General features: G+C 36.9%; 10 protein-coding genes across 10 annotated transcripts; 2 read left to right on the plus strand and 8 right to left on the minus strand.

The window, feature by feature from the left end:
* Positions 1-532: 532 nt before the first annotated feature.
* On the minus strand, positions 533-5,626 carry EV154DRAFT_472795 (uncharacterized protein; the record flags this gene model as incomplete). Its single annotated transcript, XM_051597920.1, has 4 exons — positions 533-1,656; positions 1,726-4,836; positions 4,894-4,931; positions 4,986-5,626. The coding sequence occupies 4 exons, from the start codon at positions 5,624-5,626 to the stop codon at positions 533-535; spliced, it is 4,914 nt and encodes a 1,637-aa protein (XP_051452130.1).
* Positions 5,627-8,227: 2,601 nt separating this feature from the next.
* Positions 8,228-9,411, minus strand: EV154DRAFT_526731 (uncharacterized protein). Its single transcript, XM_051603416.1, has 6 exons — positions 9,305-9,411; positions 9,015-9,204; positions 8,873-8,960; positions 8,636-8,797; positions 8,483-8,566; positions 8,228-8,428 (listed from the first exon to the last, which is right to left on the minus strand). The coding sequence occupies exons 1-6, from the start codon at positions 9,380-9,382 to the stop codon at positions 8,326-8,328; spliced, it is 705 nt and encodes a 234-aa protein (XP_051452131.1). The 5' UTR covers positions 9,383-9,411; the 3' UTR covers positions 8,228-8,325.
* Positions 9,412-11,598, minus strand: EV154DRAFT_526734 (uncharacterized protein). The gene is made up of 5 exons (XM_051603417.1): positions 11,082-11,598; positions 10,858-10,990; positions 10,245-10,803; positions 9,745-10,179; positions 9,412-9,694 (listed from the first exon to the last, which is right to left on the minus strand). Exons 1-5 carry the CDS (start codon positions 11,562-11,564, stop codon positions 9,490-9,492), a joined length of 1,815 nt encoding a protein of 604 aa, XP_051452132.1. The 5' UTR covers positions 11,565-11,598; the 3' UTR covers positions 9,412-9,489.
* A 113-nt stretch (positions 11,599-11,711) lies between these two features.
* On the minus strand, positions 11,712-14,671 carry EV154DRAFT_486773 (uncharacterized protein; the record flags this gene model as incomplete). The annotated part of the gene is made up of 3 exons (XM_051598897.1): positions 11,712-12,814; positions 12,866-14,248; positions 14,323-14,671. 3 exons carry the CDS (start codon positions 14,669-14,671, stop codon positions 11,712-11,714), a joined length of 2,835 nt encoding a protein of 944 aa, XP_051452133.1.
* Positions 14,672-15,657: 986 nt separating this feature from the next.
* EV154DRAFT_555902 (pseudouridine synthase) lies at positions 15,658-17,593 on the plus strand (the record flags this gene model as incomplete). The annotated part of the gene is made up of 2 exons (XM_051605311.1): positions 15,658-16,884; positions 17,249-17,593. 2 exons carry the CDS (start codon positions 15,658-15,660, stop codon positions 17,381-17,383), a joined length of 1,362 nt encoding a protein of 453 aa, XP_051452134.1. The 3' UTR covers positions 17,384-17,593.
* EV154DRAFT_555903 (C2 domain-containing protein) lies at positions 17,211-18,239 on the minus strand. The gene is made up of 3 exons (XM_051605312.1): positions 18,113-18,239; positions 17,991-18,045; positions 17,211-17,912 (listed from the first exon to the last, which is right to left on the minus strand). Exons 1-3 carry the CDS (start codon positions 18,153-18,155, stop codon positions 17,618-17,620), a joined length of 393 nt encoding a protein of 130 aa, XP_051452135.1. The 5' UTR covers positions 18,156-18,239; the 3' UTR covers positions 17,211-17,617.
* An 806-nt stretch (positions 18,240-19,045) lies between these two features.
* On the minus strand, positions 19,046-19,669 carry EV154DRAFT_77264 (uncharacterized protein). The gene is made up of 2 exons (XM_051607769.1): positions 19,569-19,669; positions 19,046-19,502 (listed from the first exon to the last, which is right to left on the minus strand). The coding sequence occupies exons 1-2, from the start codon at positions 19,620-19,622 to the stop codon at positions 19,152-19,154; spliced, it is 405 nt and encodes a 134-aa protein (XP_051452136.1). The 5' UTR covers positions 19,623-19,669; the 3' UTR covers positions 19,046-19,151.
* A 788-nt stretch (positions 19,670-20,457) lies between these two features.
* EV154DRAFT_577897 (glyceraldehyde-3-phosphate dehydrogenase 1) lies at positions 20,458-21,610 on the plus strand. Its single transcript, XM_051606541.1, has 2 exons — positions 20,458-21,314; positions 21,380-21,610. Exons 1-2 carry the CDS (start codon positions 20,475-20,477, stop codon positions 21,551-21,553), a joined length of 1,014 nt encoding a protein of 337 aa, XP_051452137.1. The 5' UTR covers positions 20,458-20,474; the 3' UTR covers positions 21,554-21,610.
* A 517-nt stretch (positions 21,611-22,127) lies between these two features.
* EV154DRAFT_606867 (uncharacterized protein) lies at positions 22,128-23,239 on the minus strand (the record flags this gene model as incomplete). Its single annotated transcript, XM_051607571.1, has 1 exon — positions 22,128-23,239. Exon 1 carries the CDS (start codon positions 23,229-23,231, stop codon positions 22,128-22,130), a length of 1,104 nt encoding a protein of 367 aa, XP_051452138.1. The 5' UTR covers positions 23,232-23,239.
* A 2,403-nt stretch (positions 23,240-25,642) lies between these two features.
* Positions 25,643-26,903, minus strand: EV154DRAFT_526740 (uncharacterized protein). Its single transcript, XM_051603418.1, has one exon. The coding sequence runs from the start codon at positions 26,785-26,787 to the stop codon at positions 25,684-25,686; it is 1,104 nt and encodes a 367-aa protein (XP_051452139.1). The 5' UTR covers positions 26,788-26,903; the 3' UTR covers positions 25,643-25,683.
* Between the last annotated feature and the right edge of the window lie 552 nt (positions 26,904-27,455).

Here is a 27,455-nt window from a genome sequence, read left to right on the forward strand (position 1 = left end):
TTTCCCCGCGCGGCCCCTTGTGGTACATTGCGGTAAAAAGTTTGGGGGAACTTATTTCTGCGCGGTACATGTATCATTTTCCGCAATATTCGCAATAAGCAATATAAATATCAGAAATGGGTTTGTACAGTAAGAATTTAGTTTATTCAAAAGCCTAGAAAGCACTCACAATTGGGTGTACGGTAATCATTTTATTGATGTCTTAATCAAGTCTGTTTTTTTTTATACTTGTCCGTCTTGGCACGAGAGCTAAAACAATACTAAGGCATGTTTTGAGTCAGAAAGAAATTTATCTTTTTTATAAGAAAAGCGTATCAGTAGCACAAAGTTTCTGGTCGATGATGGAATTATTATTCGATGGTTTAAATTCTGAAGAATTTCGGAAGAGACTACTTAAAATAAAGCTTAAAGTCATGTAACTGAGTGTGTAATTATTTGGATTTATTACGTATATTTATACGATTTATTAAGGGATAGGGATGAATAATATAGTAATTGTTATAAAAAAGGTGGGAGATAACTGCTTAATAAGTTATGGTGTGACTACAGGCTCAGAGGCAGGGTCAGTTTGTGTGGGGGCCTCAGTAGTTGTGGCAACTGGCTCGTCAGTTGTAGTAGTGGATGTATCCGTAGTAGTAGCAGGGGCTTCAGTGGTGGCGGTAGGAAGAGCAGTCGAAACTGGGTCCACAGTTGTTGTAAATGTAGGCAATGCTGTACTGGAAACAACAGGAGGTACTACTGAACCGAAAGAGGAAACGCTAAGGATTCCTAAAGTATCGTTCATACACATGTCAAAAAATCCGGGCATGGTAGTATACAGGGGAACTAAGACTTCAAATGGAACACTTTTTTGGGTATAGTACATATCGGTAACATGGAAGTTGTTACCAACAATAACCTCTGCATGTTGCTCAACGTCAATATGTGGGTCACCAAGAGTACTTTGCATACCTTCGACAAGGCCCGGAAGAGTAACAGGAATACGATCCAATCTGAAAGTCTCATGAGCACCAACATTAGCGGGGGAAGGAAGAACATAATCAATAGTTCCGATAGTTTGGTATCCAACAAAATCTTTCATAAAGGCAGTACAAATAATGTTCTTCTTGGATAAAGCCTTAATACTGATAATTGTGATGGGGGTATCCAATGGATTCTCAATGGTTATATTAGCGTAACCCGTGTTGAGCAAAGCAAAGTCGTTAAGTTCGCCAGTAAGGTAAATCCCCTTGATCAAAGCGGTTTGAGTACCAGGAGCAGCAGAATCGAGTGTAAGAGATTTCAATGCAGGATTGAGAGGAGCAATAGTGGTAGATCTTTCGGTACCTTGAATGACCAAAGGAACAGTAGTACCAGTCATGTAATTGTGGAACATGGCACCAACAGCTTCGGCACTAGTAGCCATTTCACCCAAGTGCATGGTAGCAGTGTATGTCTTGGATCCAGGAGAAATAATGAGATCCTTCATGTAGACGAGACCAACGCGAGCATTGTTATAAGCAGGCATGAGAACATCAAAGTTAATATCACCAACGGTAATGGTGGTATCAGAAGGATTTTCCATTTGAACAGTGAGATCAACAATAACATAGCTTGCAGTAGCACCGGAAATTTTGAGAGAAATAATGGTTACCTTCTTGTTGAAGCTAGAGAAACCTATTAAGTAAAAAGTGAATTAGTATTTTTTGAAAACTCCAAGGACTTAAATGTGTTATTTTAATTTACCCTTTAAAGTAGTATCAACAGCGAAATGGATACCAGGAAGAGTTAAATCACCAACAGAAGTGTGAGCAATAGCATTGGAAGTGCCTTGCAAGCCAAAAGTAACACTAGGACTGAGAGTCAAAAGTTGAACGAAACCAGCGAAAAGTGGCTTGTTGGCAACAACAAAAGGAACATCCTTGAAACTAGTAGTGATCAAACCAGAAGGACTAGTGGTAGCAGCATTATCAGGGACATCGAGACTGGCAACAGCATTACCTTCATAGGTAGCTTCAACCTTCATGTTAAGTTGCTTGACACCAAGAGGGAAACCGAAAGGATTAGCAAGTTGGGCTTCGACTTGAGAAGAGCTGGTAGGAGGGGCCCAAGGATCCTTGGTGAAATCTAATTGCATGTTTCTCATTTCAATGGAAGGAATAAGAACAGGGATCTTCTCAGGACCAGGTAGGATAACATTGCCAATAGTAAGAGTCTTGAAAGCAGCGGTAAGCCAGCTAACCTCACCTTGAGGACCAGAGCCGGAAACACCCTTAACAGTAAGTGTAGAAGAATTACCAGAAAGATAATGGCCAAAGACAGTAGTGACAGCAATGATACCTTCACGAGTAGTTTGAGGAACCAATCTACCCTTCATGGGAACATTGGAAGATCCTTGAGGGTTGAATACAGCAGCACCGTCGGATGAGAGGGGTCCAAGATCAACATCACCAAAGAAGTTCTCAAATGCAACACCACCAAGGTTGAAACCAACTTGACTGGGGTTCTTAATGACAGTGTTAACAGTAAGAGCAATACCACCATCGGGATGATCGGCAGGTAAATCGAATGAAGTAACGGTAACAGCATCCTTAAATCCACTAGCACCGGCCAATTTAACAATCTTGTGAAGGGCAATTTTGGTGAAAGTGAAGCCAAGAGCCTTGACACTAACATCGCTGGAGGTAATATCCCAAACAAATTCAGGGTTGTTAATTAAATAAGCAGAGAATTCACCCATAGCACCACTATCAGCAACAGTGAAGACACCAGGAACATCAAAGTCAGCACCAACAAGAGGCTTGGCATTGATATCAGCCATGGTAACAGTACCGATAGTCTTGCCTTGCCACACAACAGTAAGAGGGGCAGGGAAACTAATAGTAGCAAACATGGGTCCAGAGCCTTTAATAGAACCCTTCATTTGAACCTTGAATGACTTCTCAGTAACTTCAGACATGACAACACTCTTGAAAGAAAGAACGGATCCATCAACAATTTGTTGAACAATGGGTTGACCAACAAGAGGAACTAAACCAAGAACAGAGCTATCAGTGGCAACGGCAACACCAGCTTGAGAGAAAGCTAAATCGTTACTGTATTCACCAATATTCAAAGCAGAAGAAAGAGAAAGATCAACCTTCAAGGCAGCCATGGCATCTGTAGTGAACTTGGAGATATCAAAGTTGGTGAAGAGGTCAGCATCAGCTTCAACACTTTCTTGACCTTCGACTTCAAGACCACCCAAACCAAATAAGGCATCAAGAGGCCTGGTATCCATGTTGGATTGAACAGCAAGAGTACGAAGCAACAAGGCAACGGACGCAGGTTCCAAGTTCATGGCCATGTTGAAAGGAGCAGATTCAGCAATAGCTTTGCCACCGATGACAAAAGGATTACTTGAAATATCTTGATCAATATTACCCATGGGCATACCACCAAACGTGACAGCAGAGACGACCTTGGTAATACTCAAGCCAGCACTGAAGGGGTTAGCAATAGAGACCTTAACACCGACAATACCAGTGGTAAGAGTATCGGGAAGAACAATTAAAGCAGAACCTTGAATCAAAGCAGCAGTAAGACCAGGAAGAGTTGAAGCGAGGGTAACAACACTAAGAGGTTCGGCAAGACTGACAATGCTAGTAGAGTTGGCATAACCAGTAATATCAACAGCATTATCGCTACCCATGACAAAGGTACTCAAAAGGTTTTGTCCAACATCAGAAGACTTGGGATCGAAAGTGGAAGTAGCAGAAACAGTGTTTTCACCACGGTTCAAAGTAAGATTGTTTAAGGTAACAAGACCGAGAACGACACCACTGGCACCCATGTTGAAGCTAACATCGCCGGTAGAGATACCAAAGTCAGAGGGATTACTCATGGTTACGTTAATAGCAAGATTCAAACCAGTAGCAGTACCACCAGTAACATCAAGAGAGTTAATAACAGTAGCAGTGCTGTTCAAGAAGTTAAGACCTTGAAGAGTAGTAGGAACGGTGAAGTTAATACCATTTAAAGTAATAGGACCAAGAGGAGTCATAGCCTTAGTAGTAGCACTACCAGAGACCATGAAGGTATAGTTGTTGGAAGCAGTTAAAGCATAAGTATACTTGTTGTAAATACTTTCTTGTCCAGCAATACCGGCCATGGTTGTATTATTCAAAGCAAACTTGATGGTACCAGCAGCTTGATCACTAACAGCAGCAGCGTTTTGAACATTCATGACAGCAAAGTTGGCAGTTTCAGTGCTTGAGGTGTTGATAGCAACAGTGATGCTTTGAGTAAGTTCAGTAACATTTAAAGAGAAACCAAAAGGCATTTGGAAGTTGGCAGTAACAGCAGGAGCATTAATAACAGGTGCGTAAGGAGCAGAAGGATCAAACTTCAAGTCAAGGTAACCCATGCTAACACCATTAATGATCTTTAAAGGAGCAGGAGCTCCCAAACCAACCTTAAGGTTAACGGTCTTGAAACCCTCAGAGAGCCAGCCAATGGGGTTGACACCGTCAGGGGCACAAGAGACACCAACGGCAGTGGTGGTAGATACAACACCGGCAATATAGTTGGAGAAAAGAACACTGATCTTGTCCAAAGAGGCAGTATCATTTTGAGGTACAAGAGAACCCTTAAGGAGAATTCTGTTCTCACCCTTTTGGAGTGTGACACCGTCAGCAGAAACAATACCAAGTGATACACCATCATAGGCAACAGCAAGCTTGATTGTACCAAGTTGGACACCGATGGGAGAAGGACTTTCCAAGACAGTGCCTAATTCCATAAGAATACCGCCTTTAGGATCATCACCAGGAAGACCGAAAGAGTCAATCTTGACATTAGGGAAGCCATTCATACCTTTTTTAGAAAATTAAGAACTAAATTGTGGAAGAGGAAAGTATTTGTGTCACTTACCATTTAATGTGATTTCCTTATTAAGATTGACTGTGGCGGTTCTAAGATAAAGTATGAGTAAAAATAGGTTGCATACAATTATATTTTATATCTACCTGCTAAGAGCGGTGATGTCGAGCTTTCCTTTAAGAGTCCATTTAAACTCTTCAACAGCTAACATGGTCTTTGAGAACTCAGCAAAAGCAGCTTGATCACGGATCATGAAGGGAGTGACAGCATTTAACTTTCCTTTACCGCTAGCAATTTTGGCTTCTTCATAAAAGAAGATATCACCGAGGTAGGATTCGTTGTAATAGATTTGTACAGGATTATGGAACTTGATTGTAGCATGGAATGGACCGGTCTTAGAGAGATCACTTTCCATTGACATGTAAAAGGTGGAATTCATATCATCGCCATCACGCTTAGAATAAGCAGCATTGGTCAAGGACTCGGGTTTGGTAAATGAAATAGCGGCAGCAGAGACATCAATCTTGGACTTGTTCATTAAAGATTGGGCCACTTTAGGGAAAATGACATAAAGAGCCAAGACAACTGCGACAATGACAACAATAACAGTGTTAATAGAGCAAATGATCCAGTATTTTTTTGTTTTGTAAAAACGGGGTTTCGTAGGAGGAGCAGCTTTTTCTGAATACTCCTCCATCATCCCATCATCTCGAAGTCCTCTTTGATCATCAGGAGTGTGATAATACTCAGGACCTTCGGGTACATCATGATCATGATGATGATTCATTGATATAGTAGGGTTGTGAGTTTATAACGTTAAAAAGAATGGAGAATATTATTTGTAAATTTTTAAAAGATGGTAAAAAAACGGTTTATATTTTTCTTAAAATGAAGACAGAAATAATGTGTATTTATATCTTCTTTTACTTCTTTTGTGTTCTTGGGAATGGTGGATATAATATAGAAATATACAGACTTTTCAATTCTGAACACAGAACTTTATGAGAAACGTTGCAGTAGCACACGGTATGTATTCTTGAGTGTGGGGGATTTATTTTTTGTGGCTCACATGAAGAACTCACAAAGAAAAAACTACAAAGCTGAGCATATATTGGACTTGGTTTATGGATCATATAATGATACCGCCGGCAACTGAAAATTGTCTATATAATACATGACCATAATAGGGAATCTAAATAAAGTGGGACTTTATATTCAAATTTGATCTGTAGTATGTTTATTTCTAACTGTACTTGAATTTATTCCTCTTTTGTAGAAGGACATATGATGGTTGACCAATCAATACTATGTATGACTATTGATGTGATTTGAAACGAATGTGTCCCACAAGTTTCTATAAAGTTTATTCTTGAAGTAAATCAGAAATTAAATGACCAGTCTAGTTTTGTATCATCAGTTAAATTTTTAAAAAGCTATGAGTGTATGGTATGCCCACGAAACAGTCGAACTACTTTATAAGAAAACTATGTGTGTAGTAGACTCTTTTATTATAATGACAAAGAAAAGATCGCATACAAATGCCATAAGAAGCGGTATTATAGCTAAATGTTGCTGGTGACTATAAAAACCGGACATGATGTTTTATTCAATATTCGATGTAAGACAGCAGAATTACCAAAATTGTTGATTACTTACACTACATTACTGAGTATTATAGTAAGAAAAATGACATTTTGAGTAAGAGAGAATAAGCTGAATTAAGTCTTTTCATGTTTGTATTTGATATTGAATTCTTAGCGTTTTAAATATACCAGTTTTATGCTGTGCCGAATCTTGAAAAGAGCTCAAAATACCTATGCAAGATCTATACTGAATTGTAAATTGGTGCTCCAGTAGCAGCAAAAATTTAATCAATGATACTTTTGGCGTATCACATACATTTACCAAATTAAAATACAATGTAAAAAGTAAAAAATTATAACAACTATTGTGACTCACGAAATCAAAAAGATGTGCTATGAATTAGGAATATCGTATTTTTCTCTTCCGCCGCCTGAAAGAGACACGGAAAATAAGAAACATGTATTATGAATATTACCAAAAGCTTCAGCCCTATTGTTATTAGAGCACAAATTTTTAGCACAGGCCGTAAATGAAAGATATTATGTACTTATAAATATACATTAAATCAGTGAGGCAAAAAAAACTCATGCTATAAAAATCGACAATTTTCAAATCTGATTTATCACATTAACAAATACACTGCCCGTACCAAGATGTGTCAAAATGTATAGCTAACTTAAATTAAAACTATATCAGTGTCTCCACAAGTGCAATCATTTATAGATGCAATGTTTAAGGCGCAATAAAATGAGCAGATGTGAAAATTCTACGAGCATAATTCGAACTGGATTGTAAACAAGAGTTGCTACACATATACAGACTGCGTAATGATAGTAACTTAATTATATACTGTAATAAAAGCATTTTAGCAGTAGTTCGGCTATGTACCGTAGCTTAAAGGATGTTTTGAATATTCCAGTAAATATACACATAGGCATTTACAGGTGTGCGTATTTATTAGACAATTTACGTAGAGCACAAGGATCAAAATCTAACATGGATTTACAACACGAACTTCAATAAAATTTGTACGGCCACGAAATAAATAAAACTTCTCATTTGGTCACGGAATAAAAAAATGACCCTGTAAGACTGGAAAGTTAAAAAAAGGGAAAGATACATGCGTACCCAATAATTCGGTATATTTTAAAGACCTTCAAATTTAAAGTTTTCTTCTGGTGTGTCAAAAATGGGATTATGCTCAAGCTTTGACTTTTTAAGTACTCTTACTTAATTCCTTGGTATACGTATTTTGCTACACAGTTAATCAATTTTGTCATATCGTACGGGTCTTTGTTGTATGCCCAAGATAAAATATAATCGATGAAAACTAAACGAATAAGTAAATCAGACAGGCTACTAATGATTTTCTATAGCCATATATACATTAATATAACAGTAATTAAATTAGCTAGTCTTTGACTGATAAACGTTGGGGTGCTGGGGTTCAGGAAGGGATTCTAGATGTCCTCTGCGGTCTAGTTGATGATTTACTCTCGATACTACTTAATACGTTGAAAAGGGCGGACAAAATAAATAATAATTCTTGATTTTTTGGAATTTTTATTCATCGTATACTCAAATATTTTTTGTGAAACAAAAAGGCAAAGTTCAAACAATGCAATAATAATGAAAATACGGATACATCAGGTTGAATAGTTTTGACTATTCTTTTTGGTATTAGGTAGGACATATTTTTACTTATTATGTCCTGCTGATCATTGCGTGCCTGCATTATTTTAAATGGTAAAAAAATTTAAAAAAATTAACTTGATTTCATTCATATCACCAACGTGTCATCAACTCGTCAAAGAATTTTTCCTTTTCTAACCATTTTATATGTATTACAAAAAGAAATTTTTATTATGGGTAGCTGCACTACCAAACGATAGAAACCAAAACTTATTCGATCTGTTCGAATGAAGTGATACCACCAACGGTTACGACACTAACAAGTCGGCCACTAGTAAGAGGGAACCCCCCGGTAAGGTATCCCTCCAATTGACTGAGTACAGAATACATTAGAATCATAAAGTCTTTCACAGAGATAAATACTCACTTTGCAATGTCTCCTGGGGAGGTCCACGTGCTAAAATCTGCGTCAGACATAAACTTTCTATTCATGGGAGTATCAATTGTGACACTATAAAGAGGATTTTAATAATTAATATCTCAATGTTATATTAACCCATGATTATCAGCTATGTCTTACGGTAAAAGTGCAGTCACTTTACATCCATCAGGAAGTCCACTCTTGGGTGCGGCCAAGTTTTTAACAAGATGATGAACGGCAGCTTTTGCAACACCATAACCAATCATATAAGGGGTTGCTTTTAATGCAGGTAGTGCACCTGTCAGAGTGAGTAAACCATTACTAATTTGTAACCAAGTCAGTAGATGATTTTATCTCCAAAATAATACGCGTCCATCTTTGCGCTGAACTACTTACGGCTGAAGATGGTTGGAGGCAATGTTGGCAGCAATCAAAGAAGAGTTTACACTTTGATCAAGCATAAGCTCGGAATTTGCTAAGAAATCTGTAATATATACTTAAATATAAAGCAATTGCAAGATACTCAAATTTCACTAACCCTTGCTTCCAGCATTTCCGCCAGCCCAACCACCTGCGACACAAAACACACCACATAATTTTTCTGTACCCAATACAGAAGCAATTGATTCATTTATAGCGTGACCTTGCTCGGAGAGAGATCCAGAAATAGTAGTCAGAGTATTAAAATCAGCATCTTTATTCTCAACCAGATCAACATTAATCACGGTCTAATAACAAAATTCAGAAAGTAGAGTAAGTACATAACTGTGTTACCCTAAATAGTGATAATGCTCCCATTAACCGCCCCCTGCCCCTGATTTACTTTACATATCCTTTTGTCTTAAAATGTTGAACAAGAGTGCGTCCCAAAGCGCCAGCCCCACCATATACGACAAGTTTACTCATTTTTCTTTATATAATTTTAAAAGAGATAAAAAGGGGAATGCAATTTTTTTTTTTTTTTTGCTCTAAGTATAAAAGTAACAGTCCCAATAAAATTATGTTACACATAGCTAAAACCGTGAGAAAACATTTACTTCATCGTTTGAGCATATTGTTTTATCCGGGTCACTTGATACAGTGCCTGTAGTTGGGTCTACTTGATTAACATTGCAAATCGCGATAGATTGTGGGTAAACACCTAATATCAAAGGTATTGGACGATATTTCAAAACTCCTCGTACCACAAGCCCGTATGGATATCTAATCATGCGAGACCTTTTTCCTTGAAATTAGTAAATGATGCACTGTGCTTTTATAATTCTTACCATCTTTCATTCCCGCTGGTATCTGCTCCTGGTGATTTTATACGAATTTGACTTATAGCTTCAGTTGGACCTTTATTAAATAAACTAGATTGAATCGATAAAGGTTCATCGAAGTGAACTAGGCCACCTAGATACTCTGCAGGATCTACACCTTCAACATGAGTTACATTTGCAGCATTGTTTGCCATTATGACACTTGGTACAATTTGACTAAACGCAAATATACTGATATCTGCATCGGCTACATGAATAGTCCACCAATTCAGATTCTTTGCTTGAACTTTTAGATCGAAAATCAATTCCTTGTCGGTGGCGAGCACTCTGCCGATGTCCACAGTGAGTTCCACTAAAGGTTCTGCTTTATGTATGACAATCATCAATAGCATGATTATAGCCATTAGTACGACCAAAAACGTATTACGAAGGATATTATTACTATTAATTCATAATTGAAGATAAGTTTTAGAAAGAGACAGAGAGAGAGAGTGTTGAAGGCTTACCAATTCTTTTTGCTACGCGGAATTCTTTTTTGTCTTCTCATTAGTAAAGGTGCATCCTCTTCGTCACTGGTGTATCCGCCGGCACCGCTAATTCCTCCATTATTTCCGCCGTAATAATATGCTTGCTGCATTGCGGGAGTTTGTATTGGAGGATATGTTCTTCTCGATCTTTTTGAAGTATTTTTATCTGAAGAAATAGACCCTTTAAAACTGTCATGCCATCTTCTCAAGATACTTGATCTATTCGAGTTTTGATGTGTTGTATGGTTGTTTAGGTTACTTCGAAGTTTGGGTCGTCTGCTATAATCACTATCTGACCATTCTTCCTCCTCCTCGTCAAGACTATTAGTATGGTGTTGTGAGTTTCTGTTATATAAGGCTTGTTTTAACCATTCACCCAGTCCTTTATTTCCCGTTCTTCTTTTGGAATCATGTGAAGCGGGAGTTGATCTAACAGAAATAGGTCTATGAATACCGGAAGCGGTCATATCTGACAAATGATGGGTTGACGACTCATTTCCGCTAAACGGGTAAACATAATGTTCGTTTTCATCAGAATCTGATATAATGAGTATCAAGTCTACAATACTCTCAGTATGGCTAATATATTTACCTTCGACGTTAGACACGGCGTCGACTAAATTTCTATGAAACACTTCGGCAGGACTAGCAGTTCCATGCATAATTGGTTTTATTTGCTTTTTACTGTTATGCTTTTTACGGCTTGTGCTACTATTTGGGTTACCCTATATGATGACATAAATTCAAATTAAGAACTTGAATTAGTTTTTCCTTTTCCATTGAACAATAGATTGAAAATCATCATGTAATAATTACCTCACTTCGAGCTTGATTTAACCTTCTCCTATCACTCATAGAGTGATTAGCATTTAGCGGTATTGGGCTTGCTGTTACTGTTCCGCTATTCGAAGTTGCTATGTTAGGGGCCGAAGGTGACATGGTCGGTGCATAAGTCATTTCGGTAGGTGGTAGTGGTGGATGAGCCACTTCGATATTATTTGGATTTTTGATGACATCTTCATTTATATTAGCATCCGCTTTTGATACATCCACATGTAAGGTATTTGAAGCTGCTGGGGTTGACTGTGCTCTAATAATATCCTCTGTTGGCTCAAAACGAGCCTTTTCAACAGTCATGTTTCGATCAAAATTCGAGAGTAAAAGATCTCGACGAAGTGAATGAGTATGTTTGTCTGTTGGCATGCCAAACTTATTATTTAATATTTGTTGTCTCATGTTATTTGGACTTTTTGTGTTTTCCTCGTCTATGTTGTTTAACTTTGTTACTTCGGTTGGCATACTTTATAATTTGTTTGGGCAGAGAGAGAGAAAGGAAACTGTGAAAAAAAAAAAAAAAAAAAAAAAAAACAAATCTATTTATCTGGGCTTAAATCAAGGTTTAATGAGAGTGAGATTCTATGGTGATTTGTAGATTTTTTATTGATATTAAATATAAACAGCGACTTCGCGAGTTGGAAGCTCAGGTACAGGATCGTCCTCGTTTTCTACATCTACAGTTACAATTCTAGAAAATGGACAGAGTAAATCAGTTGGATCGTATTGGTTATGGTCTTCTATAGGAGCTGGACAGGATGATATTTCGTCGTGTAAATCTGACCCTCTTTCTTTTAATTGTTTGTGAGTCGATATTTCACCCCAAATATCAAGCACCGGTAATTCTTCAAAATCAGATAACTTCAATTCTATAATTTCATCATTATCATCCATTAGAGGCACATTGTATATAGCAGTAGCTTGGGCAAATTCTTCCCGCATTGCCTTCTTCCTTAACTCCAAATGCTGAGTAGATAAGCTACTGTTTCCTTTAAAATTAGGGTACAACATGACATAAGATCTAAGATAAATCAATTCTTCAAAATATCTTCTCCACGATTTTATCCATTCATTTGATCTTAAATCCGGCACAGCCACGTCCTGCATTTGGAATCCATAAATATCTGCTGTTCTGGCTGTGATGTAATCGTGAAATTCTCTCCAATGTTCTGGGAAAAACACAGCACCTGAATGACTAGGCCATTGCATAAGATAAGGTTCGTTACTTTTTTCAGGGTAGCCTGCCTTAGTTAAAACATGACTTGGACTAAAGAAATGTCTACCTGAGGGATCAGTTTCGATCAAAGGAGGGGCATATAGACTTATTCCAAATAGATTTTTTGTTTTCTCGGATTCCATGTATCGATATCTAAGGATCGCATATTTGGCCCAGCCATAGTAATATCGAGATAGCTCAACGTCGTTGTTTAAAATAATTGCGTATTCGTCATTATTTGCAGGATACCAAGATTCGGCAAACAAGTGCGACTTACTGGCTTGCGCAATACGATGGCGGATGTTTTTAGTTCCCCTTTTCCAGTTGAAATTATTTGCGAATGTTTGCGTCACTTGGTCAGTTGAATGATCCATGAGTATTGTTAAATCCACATCATCTCCGAAATAATGTGCGCTAGTTGCTGAATTCAATAATCGTGCTAATGCATGGGGTTTTTTATCTGTATTAATCAAAATTTTAATAGTGAAGGAGTTCCACTCTATAATAAAATATTTTAGTTGCCAATAAGATTTATATTATGAGTCCTTACTTGAAAGTGTATCAATAGGCAATTCCGCCATCCAGAGTGCATGGGATATATCTTGTGTTGGTAAATAGATTTTGGTTACATCCGCAATTTCACCTGCTGATTTAATACTTGTAAACAATGGACTTTCTTGATCTACAGTATGAATTAAAATTCTGGGCTGGATTGCAGCCATGATATAAGCTAAACGATGGAAAAGACCATTCATTAAATTCCAATCTGGTGTCGTGTGCAACATGCTGATATCGTGGACAATAAGATCTACCGATGGTTTGCCGCATAAATTTGAAAGGGAACTTTTCACCTGCTGGTCAGATAAACCCTTAATACTGCCACTTATAGCAACATGTAAATCCACCTCCTGTTTATCCTCAAATTTGCATAAAAGTGTAGCTAAATTTTCTAGATTTTCAATTGAATCAACATAAAATAATAACGGTGTAGTAGCGGTCTTTTTATATCCATTATTTCTATATGACAATGTGTCGTATGCAGTGGATTGTTTATCATGCAAAAATGTTGTTAGGTCATTGCATGTTGCGGATTTCTTGGTTTTTTGAAGTCTAACGTCTCCCCAGTAAGCTCGTTCAATCGGATCTGTTGGAAGGGCAATCGATGGAATACCGCCATTCATATACAGAGCACGGCTGATAAATAATCCCGTAAATGTGTCCAAAGCAGCAGTAGTATTGCCCATATTAATTTCATTCACCACAAACGGGATCCAAGAGCGACGGAGCAACCAGCTGTCATTTACCATATCTACAGCTTTACTCCTCATCTGTCTGCTACCTGAATTAATTGAGGCAGGCATACATTCGATTTTATCTTCAGATTCCACATCCAATATAACAGCTTCGGTTCCCAATAATGACGATCTGTACTGCTTTGTATAGGATAGTTTTAATAGGTTTTCCAAATATCTCTTTCCAGGTGCAATATCTTGATCAATTATCCAGACAAATTCGGTTGAAACATGAGCAGTAGCTTGTAACCATTGATGTGGGATGGTATCCACATTATCTCTTGCCATAACCTTGACGCGTCTCCTGTCCAGTGTCATGATTCGTGCATCCACCTCGTTTTTCTGATTTGTATCACAAATAATCCAAATATACTCTGGTAAAGCTGTCTGAGTTAAGACAGATTGCAGTTGAATATACAATTGTGCTACTGTCTTTGTGTGTATGATAGTTGTAACCGGAACTCGACGGTATTGTTTGTTAGAGGCGGAGGTGGTAGGCAAGGGTATGTTGTTGGTGAGTCGACGAAGCTCGTCAAATGTGTGCCCTAAAACTTTGCCTTTAGAGAGTTGACGTGCAAAGGAATCTTGGCCAAGGGTAACAGCATCTAAACTGTTGAAATTAAATCGAGATGATGTAGACCCTACAAAAAAAAAAAAAAAAAAAAAAAAAACGTTACAGTCAAAACGCTTTTCCGGCTCAACTTAAATATTTTACCCTTCTTTTCTGGTAATAATCTATTTAAAAGTGCATAATTGGCGAAATGACTCGAGTCTTGGAAGTCTGCAGTTTGTTCAAAAGTAGAAACTTGTGGTTTTGAGCCTGTTTTCACTTTAAAGTAAAAGGTATTAGAGAAAAGCAGGACCAGAAATACAATAGCGACGATGCATATAAGAATAAACGATCGAGATTTTCGATTTAAAAGATGGCTGAAGACATGGGATGACTTTTTCACATCTAGTAGCGAAGAATCTTGTGGTGGATAGACTGAATATTGTTTTGAATTTGATAGTTGTCTTCTCGAACGGGTTCCAGCCCTTTCTAAATCTTCCTCGTCTATTTTCATTTAATTAATATCGCTTTGAAAGAAGAAGAATCGATACATGGAAATAATTCTGTGTTCGTTTCTATTCTGGGCTCTAAATATCCTTTTTTAGCCTTAACCTATCGCTTTTTGGAGTTTCAATTTTCATTGACATTTCATTGGCTCTTAAAATCAAATTTTAATTTTCCCAAAAGTCAATCTGTGTTCACTTGTTGAGTCTTATCTGCGAAATTTGATATTTTAATGAAACCTTTATCAGCTAAGTCCTTCTACGCTTAATACAGCAATACCCTAGAAAATTACAGCTTGTGTTGATTTGTATCTTAAATTTCATTTATCAATTCTTCAATTTGCCCAAATATTGATGAATTAGTGGCTGTATCACCGTCATCAATCGGGCTGATACACAAGCAAAACAATAGAAGCTCTCCTTGCCCAAATCTTTTAATTCAGGTGTATACCATTAGTTGTAGGCATAAATTTGATGTTACTGTACAACACTTGAATACCCTAAATTTTTTTATCAATATCAATAACTGTTGACGAATCATATACGATTTGAAGAAACCTAATTAAAGCGAAATACTTTGGTCCCTGTAAGACCCGAAATTAAGGTACAGCCTTATGTTTTGCAAAATGTTGATAGTGAACAATGGTTAGCTGTCAAATTTAGTCATTTCCAAATGAGATATTCAGACATTTAACACCTTTGATTCAACTTGAATGAGACGTACGAGTCCCTCGAGTACAAACTTAAATTTATATATGCATGCTATAACTGTAGCATTCTTATCATTGATTAAATATTCTTGTTTTACTTTCAGTTATCAGCCACAAAAATAGAATCTTGTTGACCCAGGCATTGTGAAAACCCAAGGCTCTTGATCTAAGCGCACCTTGGCTGTCCCTTAGAAACCAGTTGATGCTTTTTTATTTATTAGTGACTGTCCTGCTAATGTGGTGATTCACTCACTGGCATCCATTTTATCCCCCTGTTGATGTCAAAAATGAATCAATGGTTCCAAAAATTATTTCGACTGACCAGTAACACTACAAGCCACATCCCCTCCAACTATGAAAAATTAAGTCGAGGTCAGTTAATTCAAAAGATTCAGACATTGGAGAATCGATTAAAAAGAAATGACGTTTTGCCACCCAATAAACCTGGTCGAAAACCTTTCGACGTAAACCGTTATGTAGAACGTCGCATTGCGTTAAAGGTAGCTTATCTCGGCTGGAATTACTCTGGATTTGCATCACAGGGCGACGAGAATACAACTCCAACCGTTGAAGGACAGTTGTTCAAAGCATTGACAGCCTGTAAATTGATTCAGCAGGCCGACAATTGTCAATTCACTCGATGCGGAAGAACCGATAAAGGCGTTAGTGGACTAGGACAAGTAGTGGCACTAAATGTCCGAGGTACTAACAGTAAATCTGACACTGTCAAGGATCCCTTACCGTATGTTGAAATTTTAAATCGATTGCTGCCTGACGATGTTCGTATTTTGGCCTGGGCGCCCGTCGGTCCTTCATTTAATGCACGATTTGATTGTAAATCAAGAACATACAAATACTTTTTTGAGAAAGGCCAACTGGATTTAGAATTGATGAGAACTGCTGCTAGTTATATGACTGGATCTCATGATTTTAGAAATTTCTGTAGGCTGGATCCATCAAAAAATATCACCTGCTACGAACGAACCGTTTTGTCATTGGAAATTAAGCCACTGAGTGACGATTTTTACGAGGTTGAGTTAAAAGGAACAGCGTTTTTATGGCATCAGGTTCGATGCATTATGGCCATTTTGTTCTTGGTGGGGCAAAAATTGGAAAAACCAGAAATCGTGAAAAACCTGTTAGACATTGACCTAGTACCGGCAAGACCCAACTATCCTATGGCAAGTGATTTGCCACTCATGCTTTATGACTGCGAATTTGAAAATATGAATTGGATTTACGCAAACGAAAATAATACAGCAAAAATCACTACTCCTTTAAAAACATATCGACATTTTCATGAGTTGTGGAATACACATATTATCAAAGGGCACTTATATAGGACTGTGTTACAACAAATTGAAAGCAAGGCTATTAATGATGGTACAGATGTAAGAGGCCGTATCAATGCAAGTGACAATAAGCAATCGACGGTTCTATTAGGAGCAGGTAGAACTCTTAAATCCGCTAAATACAAACCATTATTGAGTAGACCTAAAGCAGATTCTGACCAGGTCAAAAAAGAAAAATACCGAATTAGACAATTGAATAAAATCAAGTAGACCCTCACATATTGTCAATAAATGAACTCAATGCAGTTACGGCTTCTCTTAGTCCCTATGTGTAATTTAAACAATTTTAGTTTTTGGCGTTATTTAAAAATATCGACTAATCACGGTGCAACCTGAGCTTTTTGTGCAAACTCACATGAATACTACTACTATGCTCCTGAATATAAAATAAACAACTATGAAAAAAAAAAAATTTACTGCGCGAAAGAAACAAACAAATTTAAAACAAGTACTTCACTTCAACAAGAACATAATCAAAACAACCAACATGTTCAACATATTGAATAATTATCTAACGGAATTTTAGCGTTATTTTATTGCAGAAAAGACTCGACTCAGGTCGTACAAAAAAGCAGAATATGACCCAGGCATTCTGTATATGAATTACATCACTTCTTCTAGAAAGTACTTTTGGGATGTTATTGACCTGAAGTCATCATGATTATGCTTCTACCCCATGACTAAATATAGGCCGTATCCATTGTTCTGTTGATATGTGCCTATGTGCCTATGTACCTCTATGCAGTGTCCGTCAAGGCTGCAGAAAGTTGTATTTAAACAAGTGTGGAATAAAAAGAACGTTTTCAATAGAAAGAAAAAAAAAGTGTTTATTTGGAGGGGGGATACATGGTATTTTTTTATACAAATTATGTGACACTATTTAAAGCACTGGTATTTAAGCAGGAGTGAATTGGACGTAGATGTGGACTTCACCGTGGTTAGACAAACCCATCTTGGTAGGTAACTTGACCCAGGCATCAATAGGGGCACCATTGAAGGCCTCCTCATAATCGAACTTGCAGTCTCCGATATCATCGGAACCAATCTTATCCTTGTCGAGGACATTGAGGGTAAGCTTGTGCTTACGGCTTTCACCCAAGTTGAAAGTGAAGGTCTCGTTCCAAACAGGGTTGTTGCTGTTCTCAATAACAGTAGTGCGTTGCTTGTAATCTTCATCAATATAGATTTCACTATTGATAAAATACCCGTTAGATCACTTATTTTTAACCCGTAAAGTCCCTTCTTTTCTATTTTCAAACACAACTTACACATAAGGATCATTCTTTCCCATGAAATCTTCACCGTGGAGCTTACGAGCTTCGACTAAAGGAAAGAAATTACGCGTTTAATACGAGGTCTTTTTCACCAACGATATATTAAGTTTACTTACTGATAGTGACGCTAAGGGTACCGGCGGGATATTTGGAGAACATTGTTATAAAATAGTTTTTTCAAGTAATTTGAATAAAGAAAAAAGAAAACCTATTTCGTAACAGTGAGTTCTTTTTATACTTTTTTCTTGCTTTGTTTAGCATGATGTACTTTCCAAAAGTTACCAATTTTAGACTCTTGGCCGAAATGGAGCTCAGCTCGCATAAACGACAAGCCCGTCAGCTATAATTAGAATGGCATGAGTAATGACGTAAGTTTTGTAACACAGTAAAAGCCTGTATACATTTTTTTTGCTCGTGATTTTATTGTTCGCTGTCTATTCTAAATACAAATAATGAATTTAATTTCAGTTAACAGTATACATGCCGTAAATAATCAATAATGAAATAAGGGGCCGTGATAAGTACATAAACATACGCGTATCCGTGTAACTGTGCTCCAGGATTTAAATTTTAAAGATTTTGTGTCCTCGAACGGATAATAGGACCATCTATCCGCCAAAAAGATAAATTTGCCCGGTAATTTATGAGCAAATTCGTTTGCCTGATATGTCTTAACATACACTTCACCCTAAATCAAGCTTTTTCCGACCCATTTTTCCTTATTTCGGGATTGAATTAATTTGATAAGTCATTATCAAATGTCTATGAGGGACTCATTCACGTAAACTTACATTCTTACCAAGTAAAATCGGTTGTTTTAGTGTCCTTAATCCAATGATGAGTACATGTACGTAAACCTATTTCCATGTATGTCAGCGTCATTGTTTTTTCTTCGGGATAAATATGCATTTACTGCACTACCTTGGGAACCAATGAGCAAGGGACAAATTGTATTACTTTTAATATGACAGCAAGGTCATAACAAGTTGATACCTTGACTGTGCATTCATATCATGTCTTTTTTTTTTCCACTTACTATTTCAATCAATGGGGTTACATCAACGTGTATGAGATGCCCTTTTTTTTATATGTTTATTATATGCATGTAATATATAGTAGGGCTTTCTTTTTTTTTGAGCGCCAGATTAAATTAAACTAATCTCTAGATTGTATGCTATTAAAAATATAATCTGGAGTGTCTGTGGAGAAATCTAACTTTTCACAAATTGGGGAATCACACGATACATTAATAGGTGTTCTCAAAGCCAATTCTTCATGACTATTGGCCGGGGATATCGATGATGATAGCAAAGGTGGTGGGAACGACTGTCGTACAGTTTTATCAGGAAGAGGACTGTGTATTGATTCAGAATACATCAAAGCAAGGTCTTCGCTGCTTATACTATTGCTACGTCTGTGAGGTGGCAAGGTTGAATAACGGGAAAGGTCAGCATCCATAAATGATGCATCTCGTCGATAACATTCATCGGAACAATATACTGAATCCTAATTGTTATTCATTGAGTTTATTTCATTTTATTTCACTACTCGAATGTCTAAAAGCTCACATACCGAGTATGGACTCACTGCGCAATCGCAAAATGTGCACCAATTTGTATCGCACATTAATCGAAATAAAATCTGATTTGGATAAATTTCTGGTGTTTTGGGATATTTCTTTTGATAATTTTATTTTATTTGGATCCACACTGCTGGGAAGTATATAAAGAAAATTAATTAAAATCACGCCGATTGAAACATGTTGTAAGGTTGTTAAACAATATATTTTACAACACCCAGAAAGGCATTCGTATTTTCCAAAAAAAAAAAAAAAATGACAAGATGGTCTGTCATCGGGGGAAAAAAATTCAACAATTTTACTTTGGGCTATCCCCACCGTCATAATGAAAAATATTGGTAGCAATGTTTATCCCTAATTTCCAGAAAGCTTAAGACTTTACTAGGAAACAAGGTTATTACTCGGATGTGCCACTATTGAATGCAAAGACACCCTTGACATAACTTTCATTTTGTTGGGGTGAAACCTGTTTTACGAGGCTGGATCACTCTCTGTCTTAACAAGTGGAAAACGTCACTAAAATGGCTACCGTAAGTCAAAATCAAGAATGAATATACCCGCACTTCAATTAGAGCGGCCATCAGAAAATTGACGCCAACAATAAACCCCAGGCTTATCCAGATCTGACAAGAAAAAAAAATTTGGAAATGTTTGGGAGATCCCTTTCAATCAGATTACGGACTAATGACACGTTATCGCAACAAAACAAATAGGTCTAGCAATTATTTTTGAATTTATTTTATTGGGTGTGAATCGGACTATTGACCGCGTAAAACTATATTTCAAAATACCCATGAAGGTTTTACATTAAATGTATCCTATATAAAAAGGCTTACTTCTTTCCACCCCCAACCAACTTGTTATAAATTCATATTTATTGTAGTTTATATATTTAAAAAATGGTTGTTAAAGTTGGTATCAATGGTTTTGGCCGTATCGGTCGTATTGTTCTCCGTATCACCGAAGAGAAAGATGATGTTCAAGTTGTCGCCATCAACGATCCTTTCATCCCCGTTGATTACATGGCATATATGTTGAAGTTTGATTCTGTCCATGGTCGTTTCAAGGGTACCGTAGAAACAAAAGATGGTAAGCTTATCGTTAATGGTCATGCTATCTCTGTCTCTACCGAACGGGATCCTTCCAATATCCCTTGGGGTCAAGCTGGTGCCGATTATATTGTCGAATCCACTGGTGTCTTTAAGGAAATCGAGCCTGCATCTGCTCACATTAAGGGTGGCGCTAAGAAGGTCATTGTCACTGCTCCCTCCAAGGATGCTCCCATGTTTGTTTGTGGTGTGAATCTCGATTCTTACAAGTCAGAATATAAGATTATTTCTAATGCTTCTTGTACTACAAACTGTCTTGCCCCTCTTGCCAAGGTTATCCATGACAATTTTGGTATTTCCGAAGGTCTCATGACTACTGTCCATGCTACTACTGCCACACAAAAGACCGTCGATGGTCCTTCTCACAAAGATTGGAGAGGTGGTCGTGGTGCTGGTGCCAATATTATCCCATCTTCTACTGGTGCCGCTAAGGCTGTTGGTAAGGTTATTCCTTCTCTTAACGGTAAGCTTACCGGTATGGCATTCCGTGTCCCCACACCCGATGTCTCTGTCGTTGACTTGACTGTTAACCTTGAAAAACCTGCCTCTTACGATGAAATCAAGGCTGTCATCAAGAAGGCCTCTGAGACTACCATGAAGGGTATTCTTGGTTATACTGAAGAGAGTGTTGTAAGTTGTTAATCATATATGATTGTAACATAGAAAAAAAGAAACTTAATTTTAATGTAATACAGGTATCTACAGATTTCGTAGGTGAATCAATTTCTTCTGTCTTTGATGCTTCCGCTGGTATTCAACTCTCTCCCACTTTTGTCAAGCTTGTCGCTTGGTACGATAACGAATATGGTTACTCCAACCGTGTTGTCGACCTCTTAACTTACGCTGCCAAGACCGATGGTGCTCTCTAAACTGTATATAATCCAATTATTTTGATTCATTTAAATCTGTAAATATGTTAATAAATGAGCTCATATAAAAGAGCGAGAAGTTTCACTTCTCGTATTTTGTTCCAACATTATAAAACATTACAATTGCACGCAATTACTGGCTTTCTATTTCAATTTAGTAACTAATCAAAAATTCCCGGATAGTAATAAAACAGTCGTCACTTAACATGAGTATGAGTAAAGTCTACATATTTATTAAGAAGATTTTTACTAAACTTTTTAAAACTATACCACAATTATTATATATATGCTCGTAGATGTATCGAAAAATCTCTTGTTTTCAAATATTATAATAGAAGCTACCAGGGTTTAAGGAAAAACATATTTCCATCCTACAAGTGTCATCATATTCTGAGCAATCACTTTATGTATTTTTTATTATTTCTTTGTATACTATGTCTGTATATATAACTTTCAGTTGTTTCTGCATAATTAAAAAAAAGTGCTGCTATAAAGTAGTCGGCTACATTTAGTATATAAATAACACGCCAATAAGGATAGAATTTTTATTATGGTAGAAAATATTTAAGCATATTTAGTTCTTGTTATCGTAGAAAGGGTAATCAGTATATCCCTTAGCTTCGTTGCTATAAAAAGTACTTCTATCATACTTGTTAAATTCCCATCCATTTTGCAAACGGTCAGGAAGATCAGGATTAGCAATAAAAGCACGACCAAATGAGATCAAACTACCAGTCTTTTCAGCAAAGTCAATGGCATGATCACGGGCAGTGGAAAATCCAGATGAGGTGACAAAAGGACCTTGCCAAATATCACGGAAAGACTTGAGTGAGTCAGGAGAAGGCGTGTCGACGTCTGACATGAAATTGGCACGAGGTTCAATGAAATGAAGATAAGCTAATTGAGGATGCTTTTTTTGGATTTCCCTAGTAATGTAACCCCAAGTTTCTTCAACAGTATCATCTTGCATACCTTGAATAGCGCTACCGGGGGAAAATCGAACAGAAGTACGTTCAGCACCAACGGCCTCGACAACAGCATCAATCACTTCAAGCACAAATCGACATTGGTTCTCGATCGATCCACCATAGATATCTGTACGCTTGTTACTGCTACTGTTGATAAATTGATCAGGGAGGTATCCACTAGCAGAATGAATTTCAACACCATCAAATCCAGCCTCGTTTACAGCGTTCAGAGCAGCTTGACGATACTGCTCCACAATGGCCTTGATCTCATCAATTTCAAGAGCATGAGGAACTTCGTAGTCACCACCACTCATGTTTTTACCTTCAATAGCAATAGCAGAAGCAGAAACAATTTGCTCACCTTTGGGATTCAAGTATTTGGAGCCAGTACGGCCTAAATGCCATAGTTGAAGAAAAATGCTGGCCTTCTTTTCACGAACGGCAGATGTAACCTTCTTCCAGGCTTCAATTTGCTCTATGTTGTAAATACCAGGAGCACGTGGGTAGCCACCAGCAAGACGGTCAATAAAGGTAGCTTCAGAAACCAAAAGTCCACCATCACTCGATCTTTGCTTATAGTATTCAACCATAAGATCAGTAGGGACGGCTTCAGGAGAGGCTCTGAATCGGGTCAATGGGCTGAGAACAACACGATGCTTGAGTAAGTTGTTACCAACTTTGATAGGAGAAAAAAGAGCTTTGGAGTTCATATTTAGAGTGAGAGAATAAATTGTTATTGTAGAAAAATAAACCAGGATCAATAGAATCAGGCTTCTTTTATATGCAAGTCCTGTCAATGGATGAATAATTCAAAAAGTTTATTCGAAGGTGTCACAATAGGACTTTTAATATTTCGGCTCATTCATAATTATAGCCTTTATTATATCATGGAATAAACTCGATACATATTATATTCTTGATAGGCTAATACAATAATATTATGTATTGACACATTATAAATCTAATAGAAGTTTATCTGCTGCAGTAACAATGCAGGTTAAGCTACAATTGCCACATTGATTATAAATCTACCGCACGGTAAACGGTAACCAAAAGATGCCGCTTCCGCCGGTATACTTTTTCAACACCGACATGCGTCCTGCACTCATAAAACTCTCTTTTGGCCTGATCTAGCATTTGCGTATCTTTAAACTATTCAGTAACCTCCAAATTTTAGCTGCTTGTGATATAAAAACAACCTCGTGCTTTGAGATAAACTAGGCCCCATCTCTAAACCATGACTATCATACGTTAGGTGATTTAATATCTTTTTATAATAAAAGTGAGGATTGAATTCCAATTTTAACCCATTTTCGAGATAAAGCTGCTGAACAAGGAGGCTATTAGACATCGATAGATAAGACGATGTAATATAATTTAAGTATACTTTCCTTCATTTAATGTTAATAAGAGCGATATTCTGGAGCAAAAAGAAATTCCACGGCTAATTCGTTGTTGCTTCTTCATAAAATAAGACCCAAAGATGACAGTCGATACGTGGTTTGACTTGCAAAATTGAAAATAGGTATGTATACGAATAATTTCCTTTTTTCGCTCTGACGATACTAATTTGATTTAACAAAAATTTAGCCCTATGATTTAGGAGACACGGCAGGTTTTAAACTCTATATTCAACAGCAATTAAGGCCTTAATAATCACGCAGTTATTTTTCTCAAAAGATAAATATCAAAAAAACAGAGGGGAGGTTTATTTCCTACCGCTTTAGATGAGATGCAAGGGGAATCGTTCTCTTTTGCAATTATCCGTATAAAATTGCCATCTTCCGCATAAACTGATGATCGCTTTTTAAGTCAAATATCTGGCATAGATGGCTACTATTTTTTTTCAACTTTTGGAATTGTTTGTTAGTTTGACTTTATATGTTTAATAGTTCTATAATAATTCTTTTCAATTAATCCTTAGAAATTTAAATAAATATTTTGTATTTTTATATCCGTTGTTATTAAGGATATATTCTTGTTCGGCAAGAAAACTCTGATTGAATGATGGTTTAAATATTCAAATACACTGTAAATAATTGGGGGTTACGCTTAGATAGTTAGTCGACAAATGTTGGAAGAGGAAGTTAACTGTTTTCAGATGTAGTACAATTATCAATTATGAGATGTATTTCCTCCCAATGATTACAAAAAGTATGTTTGGTAACTTTTTTAGTCTGATTTAATGTTGATACAAAATTTTATGAAACAGAATAAAGTAATCCTTAGCTTAACTTCATATTATTTTTTGACGTTTGGAAAGAAACCAACAAGGCGGTCCATAAACGATACCACTATGGCCCTGCATCTCCACAAATGTACAAAGTGATGTGCCAGTAGAGATTAACAGTGCATTTAAAGCATCCGATTTGGACCTATCTGATTATTTATAAAAATGGGCAATATGGAAAAAGTCATAGGTCTTACAGAAACACGATTTAGATATACACTCTTCTTTCCAACGGATGAGTATGCTTACAAATTAGGGCTATTACTATCAAACCAAGAAACTTTAAATTATGCAGAAATATCTTTGGCATCAAATCGTTGACTGGCACGTGTTCGAATCGCAGTTTGTGTAGTAAAATATCATGATTAAGATGACAAGAATTCCAAATAAAAAAAAAAGTGAAGAGTTTGAGGATGTCTACAATGAAGTGTTTTTTGAATTCCTAGCTTTATTTTTCTGTAATCCTTACAAATAGTCCTTTGTTATGAGTGCTATTGTATAGGTTACACGGTACAACACCATTTTGAGTGTCACGATCACCTCTTTTTGATAAAAGCCAAGACCAACTTTATAATACGCGACAACATAAAACTTTACCGCCTTCGGGCCCTTTTTTTTAACACCATGTGTTTGGCTTAGCTACCATTTAGTTTTGCTTAACGTGATACAAATCTCTATTTTTAGGTGATTCCCTGAATCTTGATTGTACCTTTAAATTATGTACAACTTCCCGAAAGCCCAAGATTAACATTCAAGCAAATTACTTCCAGTAGTATCACAAAAGTAATCTCTCTTTAGTAAAGTTGTGCTACCCATAGATATATATGCACAATATATTAATCAAAAAGAAGTGATAATACATATTATTTATAGATTTGATGAAAGGGAAAAAAAACTATCTAAAAATGTTTCAATTGACAGAAGTAAACAAACTATTCTTTGCTGTTGTAGAAGGGGTAATCTGTATATCCTTCAGCTCCGTTAGTATAGAATGTGCTTCGATCATATTGATTTAACTCCCATCCATTTTGCAAACGGGCTGGAAGATCAGGGTTGGCAATAAACGCACGACCAAATGAAATCAAGTTACCGGTCTTTTCAGCATACGCAAGGGCATAATCGTGTGTGGTCGAAAATCCAGAGGCTGCAATAAAAGGTCCCTTCCAAATATCGCGGTAGGGCTGAAGTGAATCCTTAAAAACCGTATTTGTATCTCCCACAAAGTTTCCACGAGGTTCAACAAAATGAAGGTAAGCTAATTGAGGATGGTTTTTTTGAAGTTGTTGCGTAATATAACTCCAAGTCTCTAAGGTCGTATCATCCTGCATATCATGAAATTCACTATCAGGGGAGAATCGAATAGCCGTACGCTCTTCTCCCACTGCATCTACAAGTGCATCTATCAACTCGAGTACAAACCGGCTACGATTCTCGATTGATCCACCATATATATCTGTACGCTTGTTGCTATTTTTATTGATAAATTGATCGGGAAGAAATCCACTTGCTGAATGCACTTCAATACCATCAAAACCAGCTTCCTTCACCGCGTTTAAAGCTGCTTGTCGGTACTGCTCAATAATTTCTTTAATTTCATGAATCTCGAGTGCACGGGGGACTTCATATTCCGTAAGCACCAAAGGTGTACCCGTGATAGGAATGTCCGAGGCAGAAACAATTTGTTCTCCGTTGGGATTCAGGGTCTTGGATCCTACACGACCTAAATGCCAGAGTTGAAGAAAAATACTGGCCTTGTTTTTATGGACAGCAGAGGTCACTTTTTGCCAACCTTCAATTTGTTCGCGGTTATAGATACCAGGTACGTTGAGATAACCACCCGCAAGACGATCGATAAACGTAGCTTCAGCAATCAAGAGTCCACCTTCGCTCGCTCTTTGTTGATAGTATTCCGCCATAAGTTTAGTGGGCACCGCTTCAGCAGTTGCTCTGAAACGAGTTAAAGGACTAAGAACAACACGATGTTTAAGTAAATTGTTACCAACTTTGATGGGAGTAAAGAGATTTTGAGGGCTCATATTTTTTTTAGCTTTAGGAGTGGTAGTAATTTTAAAGAAATTAAGAAATTAAGAAAAAATAATAAGGGAAAGATGCTTTTTTTCTTTTTATGCATAATTACTATGAATAGATGAATAATCAAAAGAAATGAAATGAATAATACGAACCAAAGTAGCTGTAGTACATAACCGGTAATCTTTCTATATGATCACCACGTCGCAGCAAACTGTGAAACACTAAAACCACCAGCTGATCCTATTTTCCCTCTATTCTGAGTGAATACATTTTTATGTACTTTCCTAATTTAGGCCGCTCTGAAGATTGACTTTTGGAACTACGAGGAAACTCTTTTTGCTTATTAAGATATTTTTGACATAGCTTTTTTTTTCGGCACTTTAATTTTTACTACTACTTTAGCTACCCCAGTTCAGGGGCATATCTTTGAACACACCGACACGCTTCTAATACAATCTGATAAATGGATATACCCTATTACTTTTGATGAAATATGGATTCTTTTATTTATTTTTTTCAAAAAAAGTTCACATTTAGTACATCTATAATAGCACAGGGGTTATTTCTATAAAATCGATATCGTAGGGTAGCGTTTTCATATATCTTTATTTCTTGTGATAGTAATTATTAATTTTTTTAAAGCTCTTAAAGATTACATCTACCCTTGTCTCAA

This window comes from Mucor mucedo (genome assembly GCF_025094135.1).
Source record: "Mucor mucedo strain NRRL 3635 chromosome Unknown EV154scaffold_157, whole genome shotgun sequence".
Taxonomy (NCBI): Eukaryota; Fungi; Mucoromycota; class Mucoromycetes; order Mucorales; family Mucoraceae; genus Mucor; species Mucor mucedo.